General features: G+C 38.9%; 1 protein-coding gene across 4 annotated transcripts in view; it reads left to right on the top strand.

Moving 5' to 3' along the window:
- The window catches only part of MYT1L (myelin transcription factor 1 like), a 131,341-nt gene that overhangs the window by 87,966 nt on the left and 19,416 nt on the right, over positions 1-23,959 (top strand). For all 4 annotated transcript variants that reach the window (XM_026080499.1, XM_026080498.1, XM_026080497.1 and 1 more), the window contains exons 14-16: positions 10,901-10,963; positions 16,796-16,879; positions 18,387-18,608. In XM_026080499.1, the coding sequence (XP_025936284.1) occupies positions 10,901-10,963; positions 16,796-16,879; positions 18,387-18,608 (369 nt within the window). The remainder of the gene's footprint in view (positions 1-10,900; positions 10,964-16,795; positions 16,880-18,386; positions 18,609-23,959) is intronic.

Here is a 23,959-nt window from a genome sequence, read left to right as displayed (position 1 = left end):
AAGAGTATTCTGGCCCATAATATTTTCTGTCATTTGGATTTTTTTTTCAAACTTTCAAACTTTTGAGCTCTCAAGCTGCCCATGATATATTTCCCATATAACTCAAAGGTGTTTACAACCCTATGCTTTTACATAGGGTTTTTACATGCTTTTTACATATGCTTTTTTTACAACCCTATCCATTTATGGATTTGCCATCGGGCTAGACTGAGAGGACTCTCATTAGAGGCAGGGCTCCTAATTYTTGCTTATTTATACAGGGTTAGAAATACCCCAGCCTGTTTTGTAGGCTCAGTCTTACGTACTAATATTAGATGAACTATTATGAAAGAGGATGTGGAAAACAAACTTTGTTCATGCTCTTACCCTTTCCTTCTTTCACACTTAGCCTTTCCTTTCCCCCTTACATTTGATCCAACTGTCTCCATTCCTCTGATCTTCTAGAGTCCCTCTCTTGATGAAATATTTGCAAGTGCACAAACTGAACAGTTCTGTTCAAATCAAAAACAGGTATACAGAATAGCTAAGGAACAGCTAGTGCTGCGTTGCACCCATTCTCTTCCCAGCAACGTTAGTGGATTGTTATGGCCACAAACTATAAGGAAGTTGTTGTTTCCTCTGCTGTTAGCAGTCCTAATCTGGTAGTTTTTCTGAGCATTTCTTGTGGAGGTGCTGACTGTTCTGAATGTTCTAGATTTATAGGTATCAAAGTCACCCCAAACCTCCAGGAAAGTCTCAGCAAGTGACAGATTCAAGGTCATACTGCTGTGCCCACTGGAGCTTTTTGCAGTTGTTTCATCTGGGGGAAGATATGTGAAGTACAAAAGAGCAGAGCATGGACTGTAGGAAGAAGCACCAACATAGAGACAGYACTTCAAGAATTCTGCTGTTGATAATTTTATGGTATTCAAGGCAATCATCAGGCTACTAACTAGACCATAATGTCTCTTATTACCAAAAAAAATCCCTGCTTTAAAGAATACATTTTTGAAGTATGCAGCATTTGACATTTTAATTTAATTTTGTATTAAAACCTCCATTGACATCATGAACAGAAAGGTTAGACCAGTTCTAAGACACTCTTAAGATGAAGAATGCCAAATGCTGTATCTGTGCCACTGTCTTCAAGCCCTTCTCTCTGGCCCGTCTTCACATACAGGGAGCAAGACAATTCAAGTCACTCCTCCTGGCAAACCCTGACAGGACCAATCTTGCTGTGCAGTGGCTGAGTGGCAAATATGCCTGAAAGGTTTAGTGATTCCCCTTCTAAAAGACTAACCAGGAATAGGACATTCTTCTTCAGGAATACATGTCCATTCTGAATTACTCAAGAAAAGCACATGTATTTCAAAATCATGCTTTCTCTTATTCTGAACAAACTTTCAAGCACAGGTTTGAAGCAATGCTGTTAGGAGGCAGAAAACTTGCTTTGCTCTCTCAGAGCTGTCTTCTGCTGCAATTTTCTCTATGCCTCAATCATTTTATGCTATTCCTTTGCGATAAAAATGAAGCTTTCTCAAAGCAATGAGGTGTTTGGAAATGAACATTTGAATTTGCATATGTTGGAACTGATTCATCCCTGGTGCCAGGAAATGCTCTCTGCTGAGGGGAGGGGATCTGCAGCTGGCCAGTGCTGCCTCCAAGACAGGCGATGCTGGCAGGAGAGAAAGCGTGGGCAAGGTGCCCAGGGAGAGAGCTGATTCACAGCTTCCCTCTGGCAGCTTCTGTGAATGGAGCACCCCCTGGGTAGTGCACAGAAGCTATTTCATATTAGGCACATACCATGCCTTTGGCAACTGGCACGTTAAGCAGTATATGCTGGTGCTAGATGTGAGAACAGTGGGCAGCACGTCATGGCACTTGCTGCTGGGAAGCTAGGAAGTCCTGACTGCTAGCAGAACAGGCAGCATGCAGAGGTGGTAACTGAAGGCAAAGACATGTTTTTTTCTAAACCAATATAATTAATTTAAAAGCATCATGTGTATCTGTGTTTGTGAGAGCACAGCAATATTTTGAATACCAGCATGCTGCATTTTAGTTTGCATGCTGGAAAATGGATTTTAACTTAATTAAAAAACATATCATGTTCTTTCTCACCCCCACACGCAGTTCAAGAAATACAGGAATGTGATACAGATAGCACCAGGAGCTAAGAACACAAAAAACTGTACATGCAAAAAAGTCAGAGAATTAATTAAATTTCACCTAAGGAGAAAAGCATGCAGTCAGGCATCCCCAGTTTAGAACCACTCAATTGCTGAGGCTTTCTGGAGGCAAGGAGAGATAGAGCAATCTCTCAAAAGAGATGGAAGAGACTGAAGTTACTCCAGGAAGCCTCTGAGCCAGAATTATTACAGTCTTATGACTGGACAAGCTCCATAGGCCTGGCATCATCCCCTTATGGACAGGAAGACTGCATTTCTTTCCAATCCCCAACTGGCACTTCTCCCAGTATCTTCTCAGAGGACTCAGTTCAATGCCCCATTTGGAGTGGTCCTCCAACTGGCTTCCCTGATCTCCCGCCCATACCTCCTGGGACTGTGCTGATTCCAATGCCAGTGAGCATCAGGCAAAATAAAAGAATTTTTTCCATATTCACTCATTTACATTCCACCACAATTTTTTTTTTGGGGGGGGGGAGGGCTATCTTTTTTTTTATTTCCTCAAATCATCTTCCTTTATGCCTTCCTGGCTTTTTTATTTTCCTATTACAGGCAATGAGGCCTGTGGTGTTAGTAGTATTCTGCTAAGGAGGAAATGTTAGTAGAATTTTACATATGAAAAAGTAGTATTTAGCACATTTCCTAAAACTACATTTGTGTGATTAAGTATCCTTCTAGTTGAGCTGAATACAGGGAATAATTAACACATGAATCTAAATTTAACTCCATTTTTATTTTCAGCTTACAATGCATCTTTATGAACCTTTGATATTTATAAGGGTCTGACTTATGTCTGACTACATGCTTTTGTAGGTATAGTTGTGAGCCCTAGAGCATAGGTTTTGCCTAGAACATGAAACCACAGACCGGGGATCCACTGAAATATGCATTATCTGCATACCTGTCCCACAGAACTTTTGCCATCTTTTGAACTAGTTCAAATGGCATTTTTGGAAGTGCCCAGGTCTGCTCCTTTGAAGCCAGCGATAAAGCTTGTAAGGACTTTAATAATTATTAGACAGGAGAGCATGAGATACTTCTGAACAAGACTCTGTGTCTTGGCAGTCAAGAAATTTTATGATAAGGTTTCACAACACAGTATTTTCTCCTCTGACACAAGGATGTAATGTGTACCCAGTTCTTTTAGCTAAGTGAGAGGGCCACAAGCAGTGCAGAGTAGGAAAGACAAAGTGAGCTGGGAGAAAAGAGGAGGAGAAGAAGAAGGGTGATGAAAGAAGAGATAATGGAAAGAAACAACAAAGAGGAGGGAAGAAGAAGGAACTGTCGACTTCAAGGTTGTTAGGGATCACAAAAGGAGGAGTGGATTAGGGAGGAACTGAAAATGAAGACATCAGCCAAAAGGGATAGAGAAAAAAAGATGTAAAAGAAAGAGAGAGAACAATTGAAAAGTGACAAGAAGGAAGGAAAAGTGACAAATGAGGAAAGAATATGTATGGAAAGCAAACCAGAGGACAAAAACAAATGGAGGCTTCTCCTCCACTATGGGAAAAGGGGAACAACGGATTGAAAATAAAGAGAAAGAGGCATCAGGAAAGAAATAGGACAGAGGAAAAAGACAATTAAAAAGTACATACAGGCAGACCTCAGAGATATTGCGGGTTTGGTTCCAGACCTCCACCATAAAGCGAATATCACAATAAAGCAAATCACATGAATTTTTTGGTTTTCTAGGGCATATAAAAGTTGTGTTTACACTATACTGTAGTCTATTAAGTGTGCAATAGCATTATGTCTAAAAAACAATGTACAAAATATGACACAGAGACATGAAGTGAGCACATGCTGTTGGAAAAATGGCACTGATAGACTTGCTCGACGCAGGATTGCCACAAACCTTCAACTTGTAAAAAAAACAATATCTGCAAAGTGCAATAAAGCAAAGCGCAATAAAATGAGGTATGCCTGTAGATGTACAGTTTCATTGAGGGAAACTAAGAAAAAACAAATCCATCCTAAAAAAACAACTTTTCATTGAAAAACCACAGATAGGATGTATTTCCTATGAGAATGTGGTAGAGGGTTTTTGTCTAGGCTTAGATGGCAGTATCAGTACTTTATGAATGCAGAAGTCCAATGAAATGGTACAAAAATAGACACAAAAGACAACAGTAAAAAAGAGGGAAAACATCTATCTTCCTACTGGAATTACAAAAAACAACAGCTTTTCTTCTGTGATTTCATGATGGAAAAGATCAGCAGCATTCCTGTGTCACATCTACTTAATTAGAGATTGACAGTTTACCGAGATATCTGGGACTGAAAATGAGATTTAGAGATTTACACTTCCAGATTGCTTTTACAGAAGTAGCTGGGACAGTAATGGCTAGAAGGTGTTACTCTGACTGTCCAGAATTGTAAAAGCAAAATGAGTTGCTGATTTCTGTCCAGTTCCTGCTAAATATGTGTCTTCATAACAATAACCACAGCCCTGACTGTTACAGAAACACCTGTGGATCAAAAGTCTCCCCTGAGGAAAACACAGCTCTGTTCATAATCTCTCCTCTCGCCCTGGAGTGTTACCTGCCAGTCAGTGGTGAGTGGCATAGGAAGGAACTAGAGGAAAACATGTTCTGGTGCTACCTCTGTTTTTCCTCTTCTGGAGTTAAATAGGGGACTTGTGTGTCAAGAGCTGTAAATGCGTCTTTTTTGACAAGTGCTCAAATTCATAGAGACATAGACATACAAGAAACTCATCATACCTTACAGTAAATTCCATTTTTTCATTTGACAAAGCTTCTTCTCCTGCCTCCCCTTTCTTGCCCYCTCCCCTTCTTTCCCTTTCCTCACACATTCAATTTAGGGAACTGCAGACAAAGTATCTCTAAGATTTTGCTTTTGTAACCTTTTGTTTCTGTATTACTCTGCTAGAAAAAACAATATTTTGTTTATGAATCTACATGTCATTTCAGAGGACATATGACTTTATAGCTGCAAACAGAACAGTGAATAAGAAGCTCTTCTTTTAGCCCCAGTTTTCTTCTTCTGTGCAAAGTCATTTAGCCTCTCTATGCCCCAGTTTTCCTCTGCCAAAATCTTCCCTTCTTCAAAGCAGTATTGTGAGATTTTATCCATTAATGTTTGTAAAATACTTTCAGATCTTCAGATGAAAGACAGAAATGCAAAGCATTATTGTGTCTATCTTCCAGCCTTCCAACTTGTGAATTCCATTCCTGGTGTTTCAGTCCAATAAAACAGAATCTCAAATACATGAGAACCACCAGACAATAAGAAATTCTACATTCTACTATGAAAAAATCTCACAGGAAACAATTATGTTTCTCTAGCCTTTCTGAACCTTGAACAGAAAATCACATCTCTACTATAGAGATTGACAGCATGGTCAAAATAAAACTATGGGAAAGATATAATTTTCTATTAAATTCTAACTCTTTTGCAGTGTGGAACATTCTAAAGATCCAGTCTGAATTTTCGTACAACGTACTAGTTTATTCCTCCATTCAATTCAATATGATTTTTCTTTTGGGTTACTATCTACACCTGCTCTAAATACTCAGTTGGTAATTCATAGGATAATCTAGCATAATAGGATGTCTGATAGACTATGTTATTTATGTGTGTGTTTATTTACTTATGGTAGTAACTTAAAGCTCAAGAGAAGATTGTGTCCACAGTGTGGTGGGTGCTAAGTGCTGTAAAACACACAAAAAAGATAACTTCGGTCTTCAGAGCTGATAAACCAGGCTACTAATAACATGTTATGAAAGATATTTTGTAGTTACCCATTGCAATTGAACCCAGTATAGTTTGGTAGGTCCTAGAAAGTATTACTATCTGATAGCTCTTGGCATGGCCAATGTGAAATAAATTAAAGGCTTAATTTCAGTTCCTTGGGAGCAAGTTTCCTCAGCCCAAAAATAAAATGTAGGGGAAGTGTGCCATAATCAGAATTGACAACACCCTTCATCTTTATTAGTGACTGTTTTTACTTCTTTATTTGTATGCAACTATTATTAATCCCTAAAGAACTTAGCTAAAGAAAGTACACAGCATACAAACCTGTCAATTCATGTGAAACTACAGCCTACCTCAACAACATGCCCTTTCCTTAGTGAAAACCAGGTCTTAATGATAAACAGGGCAGTGAGGCTGAAATGATCAGTCTGATGTGCAGAGAAAGACGTCTTGGCGTAGAGCATAGATGAAGAGGAAAGAGACAGTGGGAAGGGCAGCAGAGAGACAAGAAGTTATATCATTTACACTTGATAAAACTGTCTCTGATGATTAAGTTAAACATTATCACCCTACTTAGCGAAAAATGCAACTATGTGTTACAATGACCTGACTTGGTGTTTGTATGCTGTGCTGAATTTCGGCTTGTATAATTCTAGTTTCCAGGTTTCCATTTGGATTTATATATACAACATGGTCAAACCTTAAAGACAAGAGATTTGACTGAGGTGGAAGTAGAATTCACTGCATTCATGAATCTCTGACAAAGGGTCTCTGAGAGCCCAAGGCCGAGCCCAAGCATTGAGCTGTGATCAGGCTGTGTGTGCTGAGAAAATTTCCATGACCTCTGCCTAAAACAGCCTTTGTGGTAAACTCTCTGAAAGGGAAAAAAAAAATAGTATTGCAAAGTGTGTCCATTGTATTGCAGATTAATATGTCCTTGTTTTATTAGTATGTTTTAGAGATAATTTATTTTTTAAAATCACCTTAAAAGTAAGTCAATCAAAGCAATACACAATAATGAGGAGAAAACGACTCTGGTTTATGTCTTGGTACCCTTGTGTAACATCCTATTTAGACTCATGCTAGCTGAGCTATATGTTAGCTTAATACCTAAGGTACATGCTAGCTACATGTAAGCTAATCCAGGTCCTGCAGACATAGATAAAAGCCTGGGAATATAAGTTTAAATGTGTATCTTATTTATAATCTGCTACACTGATGTGACTTTTTTTTTCCTTTGCTGAGCTTACAGCAAGACATTTACTATTGACATTTGGAAAAACCCTCTCAGATCCCATTTGAGCACTGCATCCCTTTCCTCCCCAGCCCACAGGAATCTCCCTAAGTTCCCTCAAGCTGCTTGAAAGCCTTTTCTAATTGCTGCACACCTTCAGTCCTTTCCCCTGTGAAAAATGGGTGGCACGGCTTAAGTATATTTGTCTCCACTGGCGCTTGCCTGTTCTTCATTCCTGCTATTGAATCCAAACCCGATACTGAATTCAGCTGCCCCAGATGTTGCCTTCCCTGCTTTCTGGCATGTGCTCCTGTTCCCACAGAGGCTTCTCAGGGATGTTCTGTGAAGTGAAGAGGACACCAAGGAGGTGCTAACTGCATTCCCCTTCATTGACAAGCTCTTTTGCTGGATGCTCTGAATTCATATAGAGTGCTAGTGTCATATGTTCTGAACAGGGCTTCGAAGACCCTTTATCACTTCACTCTACAGTACTAAAGTATTTCCTTTGCTGAAATAAGTGTCTAATTTCAGAGTCTACAAATAAACTTGTGATCCTGCCCAATTACATTCACTTTAAGTAATTGAGGACATTGTGTATCACTTTTTCCACTTCCTCTGACATTCATTTTCAAAGGGGCTCACATCACCTGCCTCCTATAAGCACCTGTACTTATATTTTTCAGGCATTATTACCTGCATATACAATTGGTTGACTCAAAGGTCTGTAGGTAGCTGTTGATAGCCAAGTAGCAGGGTACATGGTAGTCATCTGTATGATAAGACATTCTGAAAATCTAGACCCACAATTTTAATGGTACAAGGACTTGTAGTTGTCTCATTATCTAGTCTAATTAGGATAACATAATTACTGTAATAACTTTATAGTTGAAACAGACTGTTGTATATCTGCATCCCAAATTTCACTGAGGTTATAAGCAGGTTCCATAGAATGGGAAGAGAAATAAATAGAAATGTTCTAGGGTTTTAAAATGTTCTTGTCAACTGCACTAACTCTCGTTTCAACTGTTACATTTAGGTCAATATAAGCTTATGAGACTTGAAGACAAATATAGTGCTGATCAAAATCTGAAAGGTCTTTCTAAAATCCTTGCCTTACATAAGAAAAACTGTTCTCATTTAATCAAAAGTATGATATTAAATGGATGTGAACTGTACAGAGCCCTTAGTGAAAACTCAAGTTCAGTTTACAGCAGGATGATTTCTTCTTTGCCTTCAGTTGCTTACGATTTTTTTTTTTTAATGACACAGAAATAGGCCAGTTTTTAAATTGTGCAAGACTCTCCAAATGGTAGAGGTGTAATGGTCCCATTTTAAGATTGATTTCAGCTACACTGATGCATCTTTCAAATCCTGTTTGTTAAGACACTATTAGTCATGCCTGCCTATAGCAAAAGTCTTGGAGAAGATGAGAAAAAACATTGTACGGTTTTGATAATAGCTTATCCTTGAAAGGATTGTACTAGGAGTCTGTAGAGGAAAATGGTGGCTATGGTCTACACAGTCTTCAAATAACATGGGTTCATAAAAAAGGGAATCCTTGTAGCATCTCAGACAGACTGCAGAGGAACAAATTGATGTGTCTCTGATCTCTTTTATTCATTTAAATACAATGGCCATTTAGAGCCAAAAGTTTAATCAATTCCTTTAATTAATTCTCTTCCCATATCTTTTGGTACAACATCTTTAGAAGCTTCTACCAGGCCTCAGTGATAGAGCTGGTCTTGACTGAAATAGGAAATAAGCTTTGTAGAACACTGCAGATACCTAGGAGTAAAAAAGCACAACATGAAATGATAGAACTTCTCTCTGCAGTTCTCAAAACACTTGTCAAAAAAAGAGAACATCCAAATATTTAGATATGAAGTATTTAAAATAGAAGACTCTCTACATTAACCATTTAATATTTAACTTGAAGTAATATCCAACCTATATTCCAAAGTTTGTGCTAGCCATGTGCAGCCACAGCAAGGAATGAAYAGTAAGGTCTATACAGACTGAGCTATGACTGAGGCCCTTATTTTTTACCTCATTGTATCAGAGGGAACTATGTAAAAATTAGACTTTTTAATCTTTCTACAAACAGCAAGAGTAGTGTGTGAAGCCAGATTTGTATATTGTTCTTAAGGTGTTAAGAATTACACCTTCTACACATTCAGCGTCTTATTATACTTGGTGCTGTGCAAAGATGTAGTAATGGATAGTCATTGTTGCAGACGTTTACCGTATAAATGAAGTAAACACATAAAGCAAGAGAAAAGGAGAATTATCTTTAAGAGTGTTGTTTAGATTCCACATCCAAAGCACATAGTATGCTTGTCATGTAGAAGAGAAACTTCCGTGATCTAGTGAATCCCAGAGGTTTTACCAACTTACATCCTGGAAGTACTACCATATTTTAATATTCTTTATGGAAAAAATGAACTGATCCAGATGAAGATCATATGAGAACTCCTTTTAACAAATTCCAGTTTAATTTATCTCTTTCAGGGTTGCATTAATCATGTTTGAGGTTTTGGCCCTGATGAGCTCCTCAGAAGTAGGTAATGCTTATTAGCTTTAAAGAGCTTAAGTTCAGCCTAATGGAACATGACAGCCCCATTGCACTGAATTCCAAGTTGCTTGAACTCCTGATTTTATGAAATTTTCAAGTTCTTTTAGAAGCCTCTGTGAAACCTGAGTTTACCTGTTTGTGAGCAAGAGCTTACCTTCCTTTGAAGAAAGCATACATATAACTAAAGGATGAAAGCCAAAATCTGCATGAAATCTGGACTTCAGATAGTCAGAGAATTCAGTGTTATGGAAATTTGATGTGTCAGAATGCAACATCTGAATTTGTGCACATGCTTTTTTGAACTGGAATGCTTTCCTGAAATGAAGCTTTAATGCATGGCTAAAATTCAGAACTAATGCTCAAGAAAGGTGAATTTTTGAGATACATATAGAATTTGTCTGTTCTATAAAATGAATATAAATTCATTCTTCTCTTTCCTTTTTGTGGTTTAGTGTAGTCATTCAAACACCAGCTAATGATTTTACTTAGCATTATAACTTAGTTCTTTCTGTAGTAATCACGATCATCTTCTCCATGTAGAAAAAAGCAACCTTTTTCTTCTATGACTCTAATGACATTCAACTATTAGAAACTCCACTGATGACTGTATCAATGACATCTCTGTCCGTTTGCTGTAGCTTGTTTGGATGTTTGGGAGTGTTAGGCTACCAGTTCTCTACAAAAGGCCAATGTTACTTGCCTGTCTGCACAGTTCCTTTTCCTCAGGCATTTCCTTCACTTCATGAAGAAGTGGAGGGGTACCTCCATGGTGCACCAACACCTCATGACACTGTGCAGGGGGATTAGAGCAATAGCCATCTTGGAAACAAAATGGTTCACTTGTAATGTTAGCTGTGTTTTTTAGATAAGAATATGCCATGGGGATATTTCATTTGCTGTCAACCCTACTCATTCCTGGTGGTGAGAGGACATCAGGCTGCTGCTGATTAGCCTTGCAAGTCTCCACTAATTTGCCGATACTAGAGCTAACCAAAAGTGTTTGAGCAGGCAGGTGTTGAGTAGCAAACAAAAACATCTTATGAATAAGAAAGTATGTTTGTCCCTGGTGTGGAATTAAGCTCTGATTTAGCAATGACTAGACATCCCCAGGGCTGGCACCTGTGGAAACAATGACTGAGTCAATGAATGTTTTTTAATTGACAGTTATATCTTACCTGTCGGTAACACCTCTCTATATCTTTTTCATTATTATTCTAGGTGTCCCACCCCTGGGTGTGATGGCTCTGGACATATTACTGGAAACTATGCTTCACATCGAAGGTATGTAGAGTGATGTTTTTGTTCTTTAAATCAAACAGTTGACAGGCTAAAAGGGACCTCAACAGATCTGTCTTCCCTCTCTCAGCACTGAGGCAAGACCAAGCTCTGTATGCAGATATTGGTCTAACTTGTTTCACATACCTCCAATGAAGAACATTCCTCAGTTTCAGCCTAACCCACTACTGAAATGGGTAGGAAGATTTTTGCTATTATCTAGCAAAATCTTTGTAGAAAATTTATGCAGTTTTTCCCCCTTCTCTGTTATCCCAAGGAAGCAATTCAACGATTATAAGCTTCAGTTACTTTACATCATGAATAGCTTATCTAGTCTCCTCTCGGCCTTACTTTTTCTAGACTAAAATCCAGTTCCTGAAACTTTTCTTCACAAATTATGTTTCCTGATTGTTCTTGTCAATCCTTTGCAGACTGTCTCCATATGTCTTAAAAAGCAAAACTGGACTTGGTTTTCCAGCTCCTCTCCCAGCTGAGGTCTTACCAGCTTTAAACAGAGTGAAAGAGTTACCTCTTTCATCAAATATACACCAGTCTTGTTAGTACATCTCAGAATAAAGCTTGGCTTGTTTTTCAGCTGCAGCACATTGTATGTTAAGCTAGAAGAATAGGAACAGAAATTTATGGATGAAAGCTGTTACATTGCCTGCTTAAACTATAATTGTGATCCTTAGCAAAAGCCAAAGAAAGATTCACACTTACTAATCAGGATATTGTTGGTAACCCAAAAATAAATTCCTGTGGTACTACTGTAGGGGTAGTGTTACAAATACTGAGTAATTAGCAATGCCCTTGTGACTATTTGAGAACTAAAAATCAGTAAAGAAGAGCTGCATTATATTGTTTAAATGGCTATCTATCCACTGTATAATGTAAGTTTAATAGGGTAGCCCACCTCTGTTTTGGTATTAAAGGTTCTTTACTCCCATGCATATTAATATTCTTGAGCCTGGATGTTTGTTTGCTTCATCAAGTCCCTGAAGGTTTACAACTGTCTTTAACCAGTCAATACACATATTCCCAGTTTAAGTGTATTCCCAGTAAGAGCCAGAAACAGTTTGAAGTCAAAACATAAAAAAAAAGAGTAAACATTGAGAATCTGCTATGCCTTTACGTACTGTAAAAATTACAGATCACAATAGCAATTAAATTTTCTGTAAAGCACAATGAAACATCAAAGGTACAAATAACGTTAAAAAGGAGAAAATGTAAAGGTTTTAAAAGCACTTGCATGATATAGGTGATTAAATCACACTTTCAAGTGATTGAGAGTCACATTTACAACTACATTTAACTATACATGGATTTATCAGCTCACACTTCTACCACCACAGGGAGTCCCACACTATGCTTGGTGTAGATATGCCTGAACTTTGCTATTTCAGGAATATGTTCATGTATTTGGTCATCTATTTAATCAGAAACATATGACTGTGGCAGGAGAGCGAAGGTGCAGTACAATATAGTACAGAAGACAAAATGTACAAATAAAAAACCCCTAAAAGCTAGCAAGGTTAGCAGGGAAAAATCATTTCATGTCTGCTCTGTTTTTAAACTCTTTCTCTGGGCATTGTATACTGACCACTGTAGGACTGGGCCRTGAGCTGGATGGTATTATCTAGTTTTATCTGTAAATTTTTGTATTACAGAATCACAGAGTAGTTGAGGTTGGAAGGGAGCTTCAGAGATCGTCTAGTCCAACTCCCTTGCTCAAGCAGGGTCACCTAGAGCACCTTGCCCAGGATTATGTCCAGGCAGCTTTGGAATATCTCCAAGGATGGAGACTCCACAACCTCTCTGGGCAACCTGTGCCAGTGCTCTGTCACCCTCACAGTGAAGAAGCTTTATTCTTATGTTCAGACAGAATTTCCTGTATTTCAGTTTCTGCCCATTCCCCTTGTCCTGTCACTTGGACACCACTGAAAAAAGTCTGGCCCCATCCTCTTGACACCCTCCCTTCAGATATTTGTACACATTGGTAAAATCCCCCCTCAGCCTTCTCTTCCCCAGGCTGAACAGTCCCAGCTCTCTCAGCCTTTCCTCATCTGAGAGACGCTCCAGGCACTTCATCATCTTAGTGGTCTTTTGCTGGACTCGCTCCAGTAGCTCCATGTGTCTCTTGTATTGGGGAGCCCAGAACTGGACACAGTACTCCAGATGTGGCCTCACCAGGGCTGAGTAGAGGGGAAGGATTACCTCCCTCAACCTGCTGGCGATGCTCTTCCTTATGCACCCCAGGATGCCATTGGCCTTCTTGGCCACAAGGGCACATTGCTGCCTCATGCTTAACTTGGTGTCCACCAGCACTCCCAGGTCCTTCTCAGCAGAGCTGCTTTCCAGCAGATCAGACCCCAACCTGTCCTTGTGCATGGGGTCATTCCTCCCCAGGTGCAGGACCCTGCACTTGCCTTTGTTGAACTTCAGGAGGTTCCTCTCCGCCCACCTCTCCAGCCTGGCCAGGTCTCTCTGAATGGCAGTACAGCCCTCTGGTGTATCAGCCACTCCTCCCAGTTTTGTATCGTCAGCAAACTTGCTGAGAGTGCACTCTGTSYCWTCATCCMGGTCATTGATGAAGAAGTTGAACAGGATTGGACCCAGTATTGACCCTTGGGGTGCACCACTAGCTACAGGCCTCCAAYTAGATTTGGCGCCACTGATCATAACCCTGTGAGCTCTACCATTCAGCCAGTTTTCAATCCACCTTGCTCTTATATTCTTATATTTTAACAGATGAGTGCTGGACCACATTTTTGTTTCTTTCAGCAGAATGCTTAGTATATATAAAGATATAAAAAGTAATACCACAGAATTAACTGTTCTGGAATTTGTCCGGTCCATTGGGATTAACATAGCTAACCTTTCGAAAAATGTCACTGTGTCCATATTGGCCTCACAGACTCCTGGGAATGTGCCTTCGCTTCTCTTCCCAAAGGCCTCTGGCTGCACCATGCCCTTCGCTCCCTGCAGACATGCTGATGCGAAGCCGGGGAAGGAATAGCACCTCCTCTGTTTAAAATCCCTGATCTTCCCAGGAGGTTTTTCACATTTACACTGAGCTGGCCCAGCACTGCTTAGTTTATGATTTCTGCCAAGACCATTTTCTGAGCTGGTAAGGCTAGCAAAATGTGTGCTGTTTAAAAAGGCAGTAAACCTGTAGCCTAAATCTAGAACTGTTAAGTATGACAGACCCCCAGTATGTCTACAGTTAACTTTTAATTCCCACATTGAAAATTTGCATTGCTTTTCCTCTGTTTGTTAGCATTTTGGTTTATACTTGATACAATCACAACTCTTGCAGTTTCAGAAGCACAAGTGACAAACTTCTCTCTTAAATGGTTGCCAAAACGTCTAGGTATCATGTGCATTTAAAATGTCTGCTCAACAGCAAACATACGTGAAGCCAGATTTAGCCCTGCCTTAGCTCTATGCAGTTACATGATGCTGTTTAATGTATGCAAGAAGTTATATCAGCATATACCATAGTTGAATTTCCCTTGTGGTCATTTATCTTCATATATAAGGAATTAAACTGATATGAAAAAGAAAATATGTTTACTTTGTAGTAGCTTTTAGTTATTATAGGATAAAAAAATTAAAGCAAAGGCTAATCCTTGACATATGTTTTCTCTGTGAATCTGCTGTCAGAGGAAAAATGAATTAATCATAACCTCAGAAAGTGTCTGTTTGAAATGTCTGTTTAGAGAATCTGAAAGGTCTTAGAATTTGCTAATAAATCATAGTGCCAGAATAAAAAGATCTATTGCAAAAAGATGATGCACCAAAATACCAATAAGTAGGTGATAATTGAATTGATTTAATATGGAGAAAGCATTAAATCATTAGTCAAAACAGAAATTCTTCATTCGGATTTTGTTATGAAAATGCCATCATCTACAAACATACCCATTTGTACACCTACTAAAAGTATTGCTTTCTGAGGCATTCCTATTAACTATTTAGTTTTTGGTTGCAAAACCTGATTGTTCTCCTACAGCGGGTGGGAGTTTCACACATAACCGAGGGACACCTGTAACTCCAGTCCCCTCCCCTCTCTTTCACTTTCTGCAATCCAGGTTGTACAGGGCAATGGACCGATCTGTTCCCAAACTGCCTCCTTGCCCTGGAGCCTGCTTCCTCTTATTCAGATTCCTCAGACCTTTATCCTCCTGCCTCTGTCTTCATACAGATGATGAGTGTTATTTTCAAAGAAAACCATTTTTAAGTGGCATTGGTTTTCTGAGATTCAGTTTATGCACAAGAAAATATAGTACTTTGGTGTGCACTATGCAAGTTTGAATAAACAGCAGCTTTCTTTAAAAAATAAAATGATAGGCTATATTTATACTAGGAAAAATAAAATGGGGCCAGAGCACAGGCCCAAGCACCAGAGTGCAGTTGCACTGAAGTTGTTCAGCTGTGCAGATGTGAGCTTGCTGGTCTCACATGAAGAGGATGGTTCAAAGACCTTTCTATTTACTGCTATAGATAGAGCTATAATGTCATCTCGTTAAAAGTTGCCAGATAGTATATCATGTGCCAATATCATGTGCCAACACAGCTCCTTTTTTAATTGATTTATTTATGACTTTACAGTATGTCATCTCTGTTTTTGTCTGTGGTCTATTTTTCATTTATTAGCACAGAATTCTATTTGTGATTGCATCTCCCTTTTATCTGCTTGTTCCTCATAGTCTTCTCTGGTCTTGACAAGACAAAGTAACTGAAAATGTTGCTGCCCACTGTTTTTGTCTCTTCTTCCTGATGACAGGACCTAGTATACAACGTTGAAGTACCTTTTGCCATGCTGAAAATAAAAATTTAATCTTCTATTTTGTGTTCTTTCTCGGAGCAATTTTTCTTTTGTAACAATATTTTGTCTCTCATCTCAGTACTTCTGAAGGTGTTGTTCTACTGCTGGATTTCTTTTTTTTATGTCCACATGTTAAGATGGAAATAACATTTAAAAGGAAGATTAAACATAATTTTTGCATACACATATTTGTGTCCTTGACAGAGATAGCAACTACTTAAAAAATCCCTTCTTATCTTTGGATATCTATTAAAGTCATTGTCAAGTCTACTAAATGGTTTCTATAATAAATTCATCATATGTAAGGGGAAAGCTGAGTTTATAAGATCCTGGAATAGATAGTTCTTTCCATCTTGTATAGTAAAAGCTACATTCTCAGCATCTGGTTAAATATAACATTGTTTAGCCTAAAATGTAACTTTGTCTATACCAAATCTTTTTGTCTGGGTGAATTCTGAATACTTAAACTCTTTCTCAGGAAGGCATTGTACAGCTATTAGCTGTTCCCTATTTTTATTCAACAGTTCTATAGGATCCTTGTGTGACATTTTAGAAGGTTTGATAGTGGTTTTAATGTCCCCCCTAGAGAATCTTTAATGCTACCAAGGCTTCCAAAGAGTCCTTCTGTTTTTCTGCCTATTCTTCGTTCCCTCGCAGACATATGCAGGACATACTGTCTCCCTGGCTCCTGCTCCTTTTAAAGCCCGTCGCTGCTGCTGCTGAGTCAGCTGGAAGGATTAATAGGCAGCGAGTTTTAGAGCTGCTTCCCTGGCTCCTCAGGGACTGCCTGTGTGTGCGGTCCTGTCCTGCTATCGCAAACTGAGATACTTGGATTCCCCCTTGTGGTTGTATATTGCCAGCTGTCTTTAAATCTTTAAATCACTTGAGCTTTAATTTTGGAAACCAGACAGGAATACCTAGCTGGCTAGTTTTTCCTATGGAAAGTGAGTTCCTTGTAAACTGTACCCAAGAATGAGAAATTGCATTTTAAAACTTTTTCTTTCACTCAGTCTTTCAGGCTGTCCACGAGCAAAGAAAAGTGGAATCAGGATAGCACAAAGCAAGGAAGACAAAGAAGATCAAGAGCCAATTAGGTGAGAACAAATCTTGTCAAACAGCCGTCGAGTGTTTTATAAGGTGTTATATATATATATATATATATATTCAGCTTTTTATTAAGAAATGGACTTTATTGTGTTGTAGTTATCCAAGAGCAAAGATAAAGATGGTTTGTGTACAATCTTCTTTGAATCAACAAAATAGCATAGCTTAAGATGAAATACATAGTTCTCTAAATACTAAGGAATTCTGCACTGGCCACGTTGACTTCAGTGACTGAACAAATCAAGAATCTATGCTGATTTGTTCTAGCTAAGGATTTGATCCTGTGTAATTTAGGAACAATTATAGGTGTGTTTTTCATGTGAAATTCAAAAACTACTTAAATCCTTATCTCCTAAATACCCTACAAAGTGATTGCATATTATTGAGAAACCATACCCACTGAATAAAGTAGTTATGGGGATAAGGAATTAAATATCTATATGAGATTACAGCTAAGAATCAGACTGCTTAGACAGTTGTTTGCAAAAAGAGGAATAGATGCTTATCTACAAGCCTTTGCTGCTTCTCACAAGGTAGTCCGATATCAGTCACCACTGCAATCCGCAGATGTAGCGACTGCTCAGAACTTCTCAGAACTGGATCCTCAGCGTAGGGTTGCAGTAATTTAGTGTAGGACAAACGATGAAATTACCTGCCTTGTTTTGACATGTGGTGTGTGGTGGCATACTGAAAGAACATCATTTTTTTAAAAAAAATTCACTTTGAAGATACCAACATGTTCCTTCTAACCCCGATTATTTGGTTTTTAGAAGTGTGTATGGGGGAATTCCTCAGTAAGGATAAACATCAGATGAATATAGAACTGCTTTCATTGATCTCTCTAGGCTGTAGCAAATAGTTTGTTATAAACTCTGCTATTCAGAGAGTGGTTAAAGGTGCTCACCATTTTACACGTTTTGATGCAGTAGGTGCCATGGTTTCTTATCATCTCTGACAATCTATCTCCTGATATTTAATATGGCAACATCCTTTCAGTTTAGAAAAGGATCACTTTATACTCAGCTCTATTTATACCTGACATGTTCGTCTCCTTTAGATTCCATACACAGGCTTAAAATGCACCAAGGATTATCCTAAGTAGGATTTTATGCTTATAGAGTTCTTATGGGCAATTTCCCTACCGAATGGAGCTCAGTAGCCACCATTTCAATTCCTGTGTGATATTCACTGTAGTCAATACCTGCATTTCAAATATGTCTCACTCCTTCTGTTGCAATTGCACTGTAGCAACACCTGTGACTTCATCTATGGGTTAACGTCCTTATGGTTTATCAAAGAACAGGGATTTTTTTTTTTTCATAGTAACACAGTTTTGTTTGTAACGTTACCCATTAAAGGGTATCTTGAATATTTTTAAGACCACAGTGCATGATTGTTCTTTTCTTTTCATGTCGGGTTTATTTTGACTTTGTTGTAGAGGCTACCAGGTATATGATGGCAAGACAATAAAGTTTATCTCATCTATCTGCTATCCAGATGTCCAGTTCCTGGTTGTGATGGTCAGGGTCATATAACTGGAAAATATGCATCCCATCGCAGTGCGTCAGGGTGTCCTCTAGCTGCCAAAAGGCAAAAGGATGGGTACCTAAATGGCTCACAGTTCTCTTGGAAGTCTGTGAAGACGGAAGGAATGTCATGTCCAACTCCAGGATGTGACGGCTCAGGACATGTCAGTGGTAGCTTTCTTACTCATCGTAGGTGAGTAACTATGGTTTATATTTTTCACTTAAGATTATTAATTTCAATTACATTAACATGATTTGAAATACAGCTTTTTTCTGCTGCCTTTGACTTTCGTTTTTTCGTTGACAAATAATCTTCCTACATATGTCTGTAGATAACTGGAGATCAAGTCTCATGGGTTTTTAGGTTCAAGCCCTCTCAGGTAGAGACCTGCATTTTGTACCTGTAATACACAGAAAATTGTAGGATATAAAGTGTTCATAACAGCAGCTGTAAATCTGCTACTGCGTTATTGAGTGACTGTGGACAAATTTCTTTAGGATACATTTTGTGACACTGTCGCGAAAGGAGCAATGCACTTCTCTCGTAAGAGGGAAGCAGCACTTATTGCAGTGAGACAGCGACTTAACAAAGTTCAATCGTAAATAAGAACGATTTAATGAGGTTCGACTGGCAAGGTTCACTCAGTTATTTACTGCATGAAGGACAGGGTCAGATGTGTGTGCAACGGAGACCCTCCCGTTGAGTCACGAGGTTCAGACTGGGACCCCCTTGCTTTCTAAACTCCTTTGGAGAGGAGCCTAGGTGGGGCTGGATCCACTCCTAGTCTCAGACTTGGTCAACGTTTTATGTCTAAGGGATTACGTGCGCAATTAGTCAGAGATATAACTCAGCAAAGTTTCGTGAAGTTCGCAGAAGTTCAGCATGCTGTTAATCACTTACCGAGGATCTGTCGCGGGTAAGGAATCTCTCAACCTTGAGGAGTAACCTTGAGAGGCGTCCCTGCTCAAGAGGAGGTTCTGCAGTGCAGCCTGCTGCCATGCAGGAGAGCTCAAGGGGCTCTGGGCTGCCCCCTATTTATGGGGGGGAGATGATGATTGACTCATAGTCATATTTGCATGCTAGACGGGCCTTAGTTGGCGCATGCTCAACCAGCCCCTACATATGTGCTGTTTACAGGGAGGTCAGGTTGAGGGGGAGAGAGCACAACAGTGTGGGGGGGAAAGGAACACACCGTCACAGACACATATCTGAATCCACCTGATTTTTAGGGATGCTGAAGACTTTGTTGATTCCCAAATATCAGAGCATGGAACTAAAGCAATTAAGGAACTAGTTGCATTAAAAACAAAGTACTTGAACTCATTTGGTAATGAAAATGTTCACTCATAACAGTAAAAATAGAAAACAGGAAAATAAATAATGAAATATAAATATTTAACAAAAGAAATACAAAGTGCATTTTTTTATAAACTTATCAAAATTACAAGAACTTCAGTGATGAAATTTTTCATAACTTTTAAGGGATGAAGGAAGAGAAGCAGGTGGCCAGTCTATTAGGGATAAATCTTGCCCTCATTTTAGATGTTAAACAATGAGGAAGCAAGGGTGTTGTAGCTCTAGATAGGAACCTCAGCATGACCATGGCTATAATGCCAGGGCGAGTCTGTCCTTTTATGATATAATCACTAACATAAAACTCTATTGCTTCAGATATGCTGAGCAGATATGCCTAATTCGTCACCCTTCTCCAGGCAGACATTAGTGGAGCTTCTGTACCTTTTTGTTAACTAAACCAGCCTGATCTTGTTTTGCAGTCAGTTCTAGCTATAGAGGTGAAAAGTTTGTTTATTCTTCCTTCTCTTGTTTATAACTGTTTCCTTTGATTCTTTCTTTGTCAGTCCTTTACACCTTAACTCAAAAGCCTTAACATCCAAAGGAAACTTCTAAAGCATAAGGACTGTATATCTAAAATCAACAAAAAGATCTACAGAAGTCCATTAGCTTTACTGCAACCTCTCCAGACTTTGTACACATCGCTGCWATTTATTGTTTAGGTTAGGAGTGGTCTTTTTACTCAGTCTTTGTATGGTACCTACCATGAAGGGATTGCAGTCCATGACCCGTGGACCTAAGTGGTCAAAAGTATTACACAGTCTGCAGCTCCCATAGGCTTTAGGGAGTGTCAGATGCAAAAGCCGTGTAATATCTGACCATTTGTGCTGATGTTCATGTGTGGGTCTAAGTGCCTGACTTTCAGTAAAATGCCAGTTTTAACTCCTGCATTTCAGTTTAGCTTTCTTCATAATGGTGTAACATTTACTTTACTCAGAGAAATTTGCCATTAAAATTTTGAAATTATTTTTTTGCGTTGGAGATACTGAAGTATGCCACTGAGCAACCTACCAGCCATGTGCTTTCTTGAGTCCCATTGTCTTGAGCAGACACTTAGGCATATAAAAGTTTAGACCTTATAAGACCAATTGTTGGGAAAAAGGTACATTGTTAGAGGAGAGCAGCAGAAGATGAAAGTTTATTTAAAAACAATGACTGAAATAGACTGATCTTATTTAATTGTCTTGAGTTAACAAAGTGCCAATAATCTAAGCTGTTGTGAGCAAGTTTAACAATTTCTTGAAGCTTCCATAAGATGTGGCAATATTAGTAACAACTAATATTATTTTAAAACTATGATTCATTTCTGTAGAATTGTTAAGATACTGTTAAAAGGGCTTAGTTCAGTTGCCCATAGAAAGGCATCTGAAGCCATTTAAAATGTCTTTGGATAACTCACCTAGGTACCTCCAGCTGCTGCTCAGAAAGATACAGATCTGTGGTAGGTCCAGTGTCATATTTGCCAGCCTTGGTGATATGTGTTCGGTTCTCTAGGGTATCTCAAGTGACATTACATATGGACAACTGAATCAAACTCTAAGGGTAGGATTGAGCTTTAGGATGATTCACCTACTTTACAAATCTGCTTGTGGTGAACARGGTGTTTATGCTCCTCTTCTAGTGAGTGCAGTCAGCAGATCCTGGTTGTTCAGTTCACCCGCAGGTACACACCTGCCTTTGATCAAAAGTATTGTACCCTAAATGCCACTGAGTGTGTCARTGAGGAGTGGGATGCCACTGCCTACACATAGGCACTTTATGCTATTTGAAATGTTCTTGAGGTACTCAAGATGTCCATACTGGGCTGCCAAAAATGACTTAAGATCTGTGAGACACTCCCATTCTTTTATTATGACAGCTCAGAGCTGTACAGGATATGCAAGGGCATCTGAAATGGTCCTAGGCAGGTGAAACGTATGTGCCTAGAGCTCCAGTAGTTCCATGGGAGCTTAGACACCTACCTCACATGTGGACATGCGTGGTGTTCATGCATGTTAGGTGTCTTATCTGGAGCTGAATCCTACCTAAGTTACAGACTATGCATTTCCTTCCTAAGGATGGAATATCCCCTAATTTTTAGTGTATCCCTTTTAATGGGCTGTGGTCTGATTCTCTGCCTCTAACAACATTTTACTCTGTGGCTATACATCTGTAAATCTCAAACACAGCCTTCTGAAGAGAAGCTATGGTATGCCAGTTACACCCTGAGACCACGTTTATGATAGTCTTTTGCAGATATAGCTGTGTTCACCATGGGTGGGGAGAAAGTAAGACTGTGACCATTAACTGGATCAGTAAAAGCTCCTAGTGCAATAGTAGTTAGTCTTCACTTTTACCAGTACAGCTCACTTCTCTCTTGATGAGTGATTTTTTTTTTATCCCAATAAAAATATTTCTATATCAGTAGAGCTCTTTAAGCATATAAATTAACTGCATGCATAGAGTCCTTAACAAGTTGCTGGAGATTTTATATTCTACTATTTACAGACAGCTGTTAAAGTACTAGTATCCAAGCAGTTGTAATACTCCGGAAACCACAACACTTTTCAATTTGCCTCACAAATATTGCCCAGGAGACTGCCTTGTAAAAATGAGGCAAACTGTTGCATTAATTTAAAACACAGATTTTGAGGTCTTTGATGCAGTGAATTCTTAGAGCTGCTGAGACACCTTATACACATGGTATAATTCAGTTGATATCAATGGACCCTTGAGATGATCCACAAGTGCTGGTAAAACTTGCTCCAACTGGTATCATGTGATCTAAAATTTAAATATACATATATTTGTACATACATGTTTCTGAAGTAGAAATAAGTAGTGGAAAATTGAAGTAGTGGAAAAACAGTCACAAATTTCAGTAAGTTTTGAATCTGACTGTTTGAACAAAGACAGCAAGAAAGGGTTCTGATCATTTAATGTTCTCCATGGCTGTCTGTAGAAATTCCTATAAGTAGTTTTATTTTGTCAAGGAGTTCTGTGTAGGAAGGACAGGCAAGAGAGGGTTGTCAGGAGGGACTTGAAGCAGAGAATTAAGAGCCCTATGCATCAAAAAGGAGCCTGTGTCAGGAGGAGAGGCCAGTGTGAAATAAGGTGATCTACTAGCAATATGAAAATGAATTGGAAGGAACATAAGCAGACGGTCGGTAATAGGTATATGAAATAGGTTATAGTGAAATGTAAATTGGTTATTATGTTACAACTTTCAAATTTGGTTCTTGAACAGGCCCTTACATCCTCTTATTTCATATAAAAAGGTTTTTCTGGACAACATTGTTGCTAATACTATATTCAGTGTGGATTTTCCCAGAAAAGACCTGTATTCAGCAGCCCTGCCCCTTAGTACAGTAGAGGAAATGTGCTTGTGTTGACTTCAGTGGAACTTACATTCATAAATGCCTTCCTAGATATAGGATAATGTTCCTGCCCCCATCTCCTGCCCCACTTTTATTTAAATCAGTATTCATCCATTTCAAACATGCTAATATATCTTTGAAATTCCCTTTTCCAGGGAAAATATATCCTAGTATAGCTATAATATACAAGAGACAACCAAATTATAAGTATCTTCTTCTATAGATTTACAAGCTAATGCTTATATTATTAACAAATAGAGAGGAAAATGAGAAAAAAAATGGATTTTTCTTTGCTATACCTGTATTCTCATTGAAGAGAGTGGGATTCCAAGATCTGTAAACAAATAAAGCTTATAAAGTAGAATTTGTATTTGAACAGCAGGGGCATGAGCACTGGGTTTGCAAAATGCTTAGATGTGCTGGAAAGAAGTAATGGACATCATCCAGTGATGATGATCTTTTCCCTTCTGAAGGAATGCATGTAGAAATTGTGAGGTGGTTATGGAAAATGTTTACATATGACTATAATGGGTTATACATTTTATGCTCAGGAAGGCCCAGGTAATTGTAAGGTTGTCCAAAAGCCTGTAGGAAGATAACAGTGCATTCTGTTAAGTCATCACCTCACATACACATTTTGAGGTGAAGGAGCAATACCCATGTTATTTCCTATGAAAATTCTGGGCTTGTCACAGGTCTAAGTTACACAGCTGCATGGCAAAGCCTGGGAACAGGCAGATTAGAAGAAGGTAGAAACTCAAGACAGTAGCTGACATCAGTAGCTGCTTGCTTGCAGACTGCCATGAACACCAGATCTCTCAGAGAACCTCAGAG

Source organism: Apteryx rowi, unplaced genomic scaffold (assembly GCF_003343035.1).
Source record: "Apteryx rowi isolate R43461 unplaced genomic scaffold, aptRow1 scaffold_523, whole genome shotgun sequence".
NCBI classification, from domain to species: domain Eukaryota; kingdom Metazoa; phylum Chordata; class Aves; order Apterygiformes; family Apterygidae; genus Apteryx; species Apteryx rowi.
Note: the sequence above shows the minus strand (reverse complement) of the source record. Positions and strands in the feature narration are given on the sequence as shown.